An 8713-nucleotide genomic window follows, 5' to 3' on the forward strand; every position below is an offset into this window, starting at 1 on the left:
AGCAGCATGGCCCATTGGATAAAGCAGAGGCCTGGTATCCAGCACCAGAGTTCTAATCTCAGCTATTTGGTTGTGTCCTTGGACAAGTCACTTAGTTTCTCAGTGCCTCTAATCCAAGTAGCAAGTGTCTGGCACACAGTCAGCACTTAGTACTATTAGAAAGACCATGTGAGCAAGCCCACCTGCATTTTCCCAGTAGCACCTCCTGCTGCTCCCCAGCACTGGCTTTGGGGCCAGGATAGTGGGTAAGGATGGGGCCCTGAGCCCTTGCTCCCCAAGAGCCTCACACTGGCTAAGCGCAATGGGAGCTGTGGTAGGGAGAAGGCTGGATGGCAAAGAGGGGAGGGTTTATAAGCTCCCAACAACATCTATTGTATTCTGCCAAACCCTTAGTACAGTGCCCTCCACCTACACCTTTCAAATGTGAGCCCATTGTTGGGCAGGGATTGTCTGTTGCTGAATTGTAATTCCAAGTGCTTAGTACAGTGCTCTGCACACAGTAAGTGCTCAATAAATGATTGAATGAATACACCTTGCTAAAATCTGGGATAGGCACAAAGTATGTCATTTGTAACATACAAAACACTATAAACAGAAGTTTCCAATCTTCCTCCTGCTCCTCTCCAAGCCTGTGCTCCAGTCATATTTGAGGATTTACTGTGGAGAACTATAATAAGCATTTGTGTGATTGCAGTAACAGACAACATAACCCATGAGAGAGGAAGACAATACCATTACAGATATGTATATGAAGTGCTGTGAGGAAAGATGAATAAAAAGGAACAAGTTAGGGCAACACAGAAGTGGGATAAGGAAGGGGGGCTTAGGCAGGGAAGGCCTCGTGGAGATGTGCCTTCAGTAAAGCTTGGAAGTCGGGGAAGAGGAATGGCCCTTCAGGCCAGAGGCAAGATGCTGCCTCGCACTTTTCCAATCCACCCCAGAACTCATTTCAGCTGGTTTAAGGGGTGACTTATCCTGGGGAAAAAGTCCTCTTGGGAGCTACTTCCAACTTACCTTAGAAAAGGAGGCACTTTCCCCTCCCTTCATGGGGGAGGGATTTTTAAAAAAAACAAGAACAAAACCTTTCCAGACCAGACCACTTACATAAATTGGGATTTCCTGGGAGCCAGTTGTCATGCCTCCCCAGGAACAAATTGGCCTGAGTACAGATCTAGGGGTTAATCCCAGTCCCACCATCCTCTGGTGCCCATGAACTTTAATTAGGAGCAGGGGGGAAGGGGTTAACACACACACCAAGAAGATACCACATTCCCAGTGTCTTTTTCCCACCAGGGCAAGGGTGTACTGGCTAGCAGACCGGATCCCTCCTGTGCCAACACCTGCCTACCAAATTCCCAAACCAACCTTATTGGGATCTTTTGCAGCCCAAAGCTTTACCATCACCTTAAGTAGGGGGTGGGGCAAGGATGAGAAAGATAGCAGGAAAGGAGGGATACTCCATCCAGTAAAGCCATTATCTCCTATGACAGGGGACCAGTAAACAGGAAAAGACAGAACCCACCCAGCTCTATGTTCTGGGTGGTAGCTGTTTAGGGGCAGCATGGCAGTGCACCGTAGATGGGCAGGGGATCTAAAGGACGAATGTGGGGCAACACCAGGAGCCAGACTCAGCTGTATGGTGCCAATTAAATAGGATTTATTGTTCAGGTCATGAATTGCATTTCCACTTGTTTACAGTACTGATAAAGTGCGATGGTGTTTACTCCTCTCCCTGTGTACATTCAAGTATTCAGAATGCCTGGAAAGATGACCCAGCACCTCAAAGGGGAGCTTTGAGTTGCTGCTGCACCCAGCCCAGCTCCAAATTGGGGTCCTTCTGAGTGGTGAAGAGCCTGGTGTGGAACATGCTTTCTCCTGGGGAGCTTAGTCGACCTCCTCGATGGTGGGGCCAGAGGATGCTCCGCCAGAAGGAGGGGCTGCACCACCAGGGAAGCCCCCGGGCATCCCGCCGGGCATGCCACCTGCACTCTGGTACAGTTTGGTGATGATGGGGTTGCACACTTTCTCCAGCTCCTTCTGTTGGTGTTCAAACTCTTCCTTTTCGGCAGTCTGTTCAAAACAGGGGAGGAGAAAACAGGTCAGGGAGTTCAAGCCACAGGAGCCTTGCTGGCCAGACCCTGGTTAAGTGGCCCCCATCCCCAAGACTGAAGAGCAGAAAAGCCATGGGCAGGTGCAGGAAACCCCATCCCCTTACTATCCTGTAAGGGCAGCAAGCAGGGGCACAAGATCCTCCTGCTACACATGAATAAGCTCCTTGAGGGTAGGGAACGTACCAACTTAGTACAGTGCTCTGCTCAATTTTGTCATTTAAGCTGGGAGCTAGGCTTTAGAGACGAGCCAAGTTGGCTCCAACACACAGTGCCTGAACAGCACTATAGGGAGGATAGGACACTAGTTCTAGTCGCTCAGACATCCAAGGAAGGAACTTTTAAGCCAACATGTGTCAACTTCTGGTGGAAACTACAAATGGTTTTGGAGTCTATCATAGCAACCATACAGCTACCAAAACTGTCCCAACCGATACCCTTCATGTTTTAGAGTGACTAAGTCAGACTGCAAACCCTTCCAGGAGTCAGGATTTCAGGCCCTGCTGCTTTTTGTGGGCAATTACAGTGAAACACTCACTGGACACTCAAATCCTCCTACTGTGGGTTCTAAGTTATGAGCCAGGCAGACTGACTGCCAGCCATACCTGGTTCTTATCCAGCCAGTTGATGATTTCGTTGCATTTGTCCAGGATCTTCTGCTTATCCTCATCACTGATCTTGCCCTGGAGCTTCTCATCCTCAACAGTTGCCTTCATGTTGAAAGCATAGGACTCGAGGGAGTTCTTGGAAGACACCTTGTCTCTCTGCTTCTCATCTTCAGCTTTGTACTTCTCTGCCTCCTGCACCATGCGCTCTATGTCTTCTTTACTCAGACGCCCTGTGGCAAGAGGTGTTTTGGTCCAGTTAGAATCATTGCATAGATGGGGGTAAGAGGCTAACGGTCACTAAAGGATCACAAGTGCTTGACCTAGCTATGCATTCCAAAACAGTAGTGGTTAAGTCCAGCCGCTCAGACATCCAAGGAAGGAACTTGAGCCAACATGAGTCTCGGGACTTCAGGTGGAAACTACGAATGGTTTGGAACATTGCATCACAGCAGGCCCCTGGACTTTTCCCACCACTTCCAAGGTATTGTGTCCTGTGTCAGGTGACGTGACCTGGCCCAGATGGCTGATCCCCACCCACTCAAATCCAGTGTGGCTTAGGACAGAAAATGGGCCGAGAAATCAGAACCTGGGTTCTAATCCCAATTCTGCCATATCACCTTATCTGTAAGATGGAGATTTAGCACTGTGTACAAGCTATCTTCTACCTCAGCACTTAGAACAGTGCCTAGCACACAGTAAGCTCTTCATACCAGAATTAAAGCCCCCAACTTACCTTTGTCATTGGTGATCGTGATCTTGTTTTCCTTGCCTGTGCTCTTGTCCACAGCAGACACATTCAAGATGCCATTGGCGTCGATGTCAAAGGTGACCTCAATCTGAGGCACGCCTCGGGGGGCAGGAGGGATGCCCGTCAACTCAAACTTCCCAAGCAGGTTGTTGTCCTTGGTCATGGCTCTCTCACCTTCATAAACCTGGGGAAAAGGGGGCAAGGCGGAAACCAGGTCAGCCTGATGAGCCAACTCATGCAGTGGGGATGGAGGAACAGACTCGTCGCTCAGACATCCAAGGAAGGAACTTGGGCCAACACATGTCTCAACTTCTGGTGGAAACTACGAATGGTTTGGGGTCATTTTCATCACAGCGACAAGAGCCTTAAGTAGCAACAGCTGGGCACCAAGCCAGGCAGTCCAACCTTTGGATAGACTGCTCAGGCGAAGAGGTGGGATAGCAAGGGTGCAATCAGGTCCTGTGTAAAGACATACCTGAATGAGTACACCTGGCTGGTTGTCTGAGTAGGTGGTGAAAGTCTGTGTCTGCTTGGTGGGGATGGTGGTGTTACGCTTGATCAAGACAGTCATGACTCCTCCTGCGGTTTCAATTCCCAGGGACAGGGGGGTCACATCCAACAGGAGAAGATCCTGCACATTCTCAGACTTGTCTCCTGACAAAATGGCTGCCTGGACAGCTGAAAGAAAAGAGCAAACAAGTTAGCACAATGGACCAGGGGAAACCCAAAATGACCCCAGGAGCATGAGGGAGTCTCGCTCAGACATCCAAGGAAGGAACTTAGCCATCATCAGTCACCTTCTGGTGGAAACTACGAATGGTTTTGGAAGCATTCATCACAGCGATACTACATTGGTGGAAGTGTAATATCCCAGGCCGGCTGGGTTTCCTCCTCCCAGGGGAGCCCAAGACAATTCAGGACAAGCTACCTGCACCGTAGGCGACAGCCTCGTCCGGATTGATACTCTTGTTCAGTTCCTTGCCGTTGAAGAAGTCCTGCAGGAGTTTCTGGATCTTGGGGATGCGGGTGGAGCCGCCAACCAGGACGATATCATGGATTTGAGATTTATCAAGCTTGGCGTCCCGCAGGGCCTTCTCCACAGGGTCCAGGGTGCCACGGAACAGGTCGGCATTCAGCTCTTCAAAGCGGGCTCTTGTAATGGAGGTGTAGAAGTCGATGCCCTCGTAGAGGGAGTCAATCTCAATGCTGGCCTGGGTACTGGAGGAAAGGGTGCGCTTGGCTCGCTCACAAGCGGTACGCAGGCGGCGGACAGCACGCTTGTTCTCACTGATGTCCTTCTTGTGCTTGCGCTTGAACTCGGCAATGAAATGATTGACCATGCGGTTGTCAAAGTCCTCCCCACCCAGATGGGTATCTCCAGCTGTTGACTTCACTTCAAAGATCCCATCTTCAATGGTGAGGATGGAGACATCGAAGGTACCACCTCCGAGGTCAAAGATCAACACATTTCTCTCGGCACCAACCTAGGCCAGACAAGGCAATTTTAGATGTTAAGTGACTATTCAAATTTGAAATTACTGTTGGGGGGGGGTGAGGGGGAGGGAAGAGAAAGACAGCTCTACATTCCAGCCATTTTGCCTACCTTCTTGTCCAACCCATAGGCAATAGCAGCGGCAGTTGGCTCATTGATGATACGGAGCACATTGAGACCGGCAATTGTTCCAGCATCTTTGGTGGCCTGACGTTGGGAATCATTGAAGTAAGCTGGGACTGTGACCACAGCATTGGTGACTGTCTGCAAGGGAAGGTTTTAGAAAGTCAAGATATACCCTGCAAAATGCACCCACTATACCAACCTAAATCAACACAAAGCCTAGGTAACAAATGGCAGTTACCAGATCTCACAGATCAAAATGGCCTCCAGGGCAGCCATCTTGGATAGCTATACATTATGGCAGTTTCAAGTCAGTCAAGGCCCTTCAAATGATCGCTCAGACATCCAAGGAAGGTACTTTGCCATCATTAGTCAACTTCTGGTGGAAACTACGAATGGTTTTGGAAATACTCATCACAGCGATCGAGGAGCACCCTTAAAACAATTCAATCTAAGCAGGTCTTACTTTCCCAAGGTAAGCTTCAGCAATTTCCTTCATCTTCGTCAGGACCATAGATGACACCTCTTCTGGATAGAAGCTTTTGGTCTCCCCTTTGTACTCCACCTGGACCTTTGGCCTGCCTGCATCATTCACCACCGTGAAGGGCCAATGCTTCATGTCTGACTGGACAACCGCATCGTCAAATCGACGGCCAATCAGACGCTTGGCATCTAAGAGGAACCAAAGGCTTAAATGAGTGATTGCCTGCCAACAGAGCAGCAATATGCCGCTCTACCCACTGGGCCAACTGAGAAGCAACATGGCTTAAGAGTCTAGGAGCAAAAGATGTGGGTTCTAATCCTAGCTACATCACTTGTCTGTGTGACCCTAGACCAGCCACTTCACTTCTACGCCCTACTTCTCACCCCTAAAATGGTGATCAACACTGAGCCACGTAGGATAGGGCCTATGTCCAACAAGATTACCTCTATCTATCCCAGTGCCTGACATACCCAAGAAGGAAATCCCACTTTAATTAAAAGCTGTGAGAAGTAGCACCCCCTCATGGAAAGCAAAGGACAAATGACCTGGGTTCTAATCCCAGCTCTACCACAAGCTGCTGTGTGAACTTGGATAAGTCACTCAAGAGAGGTAGTTGTGGCCAAGTGGATGGAGTACAAGCCTGAGAGCTGCACAGTAGGGGCTTAGCCAGCACCACTGTCATGACACCATTAACTTTTGACCCAGTTTCCTCATCTACAAAATGGGGATACCATACCTGCCCTCCCTCCTAAATTGTGAGTCCCAGTTTGTCTGGTTAACTTGTATCTACCCCAGCACTTAAAACAATGTTTTGAGACCACCCAGGGAATCAGTTGACCCAAACCCAGTGACCATTCCTGGAGTGCCTCTTGATGTTGAATCTCTATGATACTGTCCCTCCAAAGGGGGAGTTTACTTAGTTGTCACATTTCTACCACTTAGAACAAAGCCTGAGTTACTAAGGCTGATAAGGAGTTAGGTAGTTCACACCCAGTTTGTTCACTTCCACTGTGGATTTCCTGGCTAGAAACAAATTATTGCTCCAAAATGGAGAAGTGGCTGCTTTAACTGAACCCGGAAGTCATTTCCGGAAACCCTCCCTCCACCCTGGCCATGTGCAAAGCGAGAATTATGACTTGAACTAATCTTCTGCCCTACCCATGTGGGGAAGGAATCTTCAGGAGCCCTCCCCGCTCCCCACTGAAATACACTATGTTCTTTTTTTAATCCTCAGGGCCCCACTTGGCTTCCACCCAGGGCGGGGACATTCTTTAAGGATAAGCACAGCTTTCTGCAAATAGCCACTCAGTTCCCACTAACAGATTGCATTAGTCCATGCCTGCAACTTCTGAATTTTGAGAATGTTACTTACCAAAAACTGTATTGGTGGGGTTCATCGCAACTTGATTCTTTGCAGCATCACCAATAAGACGCTCTGTGTCTGTGAAGGCGACGTAACTGGGGGTGGTGCGGTTCCCCTGGTCATTGGCAATGATCTCCACTTTTCCATGCTGGAAGACTCCTACGCAGGAGTAGGTGGTGCCAAGATCAATGCCAACTGCAGGTCCCTTCGACATTGTGCCTGCAAAGAAACGTCAGAGGTTGGCAAACCGCTAAACAGCAGGGTCAGGTTGCCTTGAATGCAGCTTTTCGACTGGCCCATCGTCTCACCTCCATTTTCTCCTTTTGGCCAAGCCACATGGACCGGTGGACCTTCCCCCCCACGTTCACCACAGGGCAAAGGCACAGGCCGGGGCTTGGTTAAAAACCAGGATTAAATGCTTGTTCAACGCTGAACTAAATACGATACGATGGACGCTTTTGCAGTCTACAATCTTAGTTTAAATAGAGCTAAATATTAACAGGTAATTTCATAGCACCTCCTAAGTGTTGCGGGGTTGGGGGGCCTCATACGGCGAGGCCTTCTGGATGCGCGCCCCCCCCCAACCACGGGTTTCCCACCCCCCTCAAGGGAGGTGGGCACGCACGTGGTGCCAAACCTGCCCAGTAAGGCCTACCGGTCAAGGGTCGACTCCTCTCCCCGCATCCCCACTGGCCCTCTTTAGTAATAATAATGTTGGTATTTGTTAAGCGCTTACTGTGTGCAGAGCACTGTTCTAAGCGCTGGGGTAGATACGGGATTATCAGGTTGCCCCACGTGAGGCCCAGTTAACCTCCATTTTACAGGAGGTAACTGAGGCACAAAGAAGGGACTTGTACGAGGTCACCCAGCTGCCAAGGGGATTCGAACCCAAGCCCGGGCTCTTTTCACTGAGCCACGCTGCCTCTCCCGGGCCTTGGCCCATAAGCGATTTTAGGCCACGCGACCAAAAAAACCGCGGAGGAGGAGCCATGTGCTCAGGCCGCGGGGGGGGTGGGAGGAAGAGGCGGCCCTAGAACTACATTTCCCAGCATGCGCCACCGGGAGCCCACGTGACCCACACCGTCCACTAAAACGCCTCCCTCAGGGAGCATCTCCTTGACCCCCTTGACTCCCAGTTGACTGCGAACCCCGACATCCCCCGCGCCATCTTGCTCCACCGTAGCCCCTGGGAGCCACTCAGCCTCAGCTGAAATCTTATTTTTCCCGGCAGGCAGCCGGAGACTGGGTGATGCATCAACCCTCCCCTCTTCTCCCCACCGCAGAATTCAGGACTTCACCATTTTGGTTTAAATAAAGCACAGCTTTCTAACTTCTCCCCCCCCCCACATTAGGGCCGGCAAACCGCCCGCGGGGTCTCGCCCCGCAAAAGAAAACTTCCCCTTAACAGTCACCGCGAAGGCCGCCAGTACGTTACCTGCGATCCGGGCCGATACTGTGCAAGAAAGGAGTTGACGGGGCTGCCGCTGCGTTGAATGAGACCGGCTTCCACCCGCCCCCAGCCCTTTATACTCTCTCGCAGAACCTTCCAGAACAGATCCGCCCCCTCCCGCCGCCCATCACTGACTTTCTAACCAACGTCCTTGGCCGGCCGGGGCCCTCGGGCCAATCGCCACGGCAGCTTCTCCTCCTTGGACCCGCCTTCTCCCTCCTCACCCCGCCCCTCGGCTCTGTGACGCGCAGCCTCTGCGTTCTCGAACCTTCATCCTCGCCCCCGCTCAGCGCCCGGCCCCTGGGGATGGGGTGGGCGGGGGAGAAGGAGAAGGAGG

At 50.9% G+C, this 8713-nt stretch overlaps 1 protein-coding gene and 4 non-coding genes across 5 annotated transcripts; all 5 read right to left on the minus strand.

Annotated features, from left to right (window-relative positions):
• Window positions 1–1635: 1635 nt before the first annotated feature.
• Window positions 1636–8462, minus strand: HSPA8 (heat shock protein family A (Hsp70) member 8). The gene is made up of 9 exons (XM_029075361.2): window positions 8362–8462; window positions 6936–7145; window positions 5546–5751; window positions 5068–5220; window positions 4393–4948; window positions 3940–4142; window positions 3450–3648; window positions 2714–2946; window positions 1636–2070 (listed from the first exon to the last, which is right to left on the minus strand). The coding sequence occupies exons 2-9, from the start codon at window positions 7138–7140 to the stop codon at window positions 1885–1887; spliced, it is 1941 nt and encodes a 646-aa protein (XP_028931194.1). The 5' UTR covers window positions 7141–7145; window positions 8362–8462; the 3' UTR covers window positions 1636–1884.
• LOC114815252 lies at window positions 3075–3168 on the minus strand. Its single transcript, XR_003763017.1, has one exon. It is a non-coding gene; the product is annotated as a small nucleolar RNA SNORD14 (small nucleolar RNA).
• LOC114815286 lies at window positions 3728–3821 on the minus strand. The gene has a single exon (XR_003763050.1). It is a non-coding gene; the product is annotated as a small nucleolar RNA SNORD14 (small nucleolar RNA).
• LOC114815264 lies at window positions 4219–4308 on the minus strand. Its single transcript, XR_003763028.1, has one exon. It is a non-coding gene; the product is annotated as a small nucleolar RNA SNORD14 (small nucleolar RNA).
• On the minus strand, window positions 5413–5502 carry LOC114815275. The gene has a single exon (XR_003763039.1). It is a non-coding gene; the product is annotated as a small nucleolar RNA SNORD14 (small nucleolar RNA).
• Window positions 8463–8713: the final 251 nt, after the last annotated feature.

This window comes from Ornithorhynchus anatinus, chromosome 11 (genome assembly GCF_004115215.2).
Source record: "Ornithorhynchus anatinus isolate Pmale09 chromosome 11, mOrnAna1.pri.v4, whole genome shotgun sequence".
In the NCBI taxonomy this organism is placed as follows: domain Eukaryota; kingdom Metazoa; phylum Chordata; class Mammalia; order Monotremata; family Ornithorhynchidae; genus Ornithorhynchus; species Ornithorhynchus anatinus.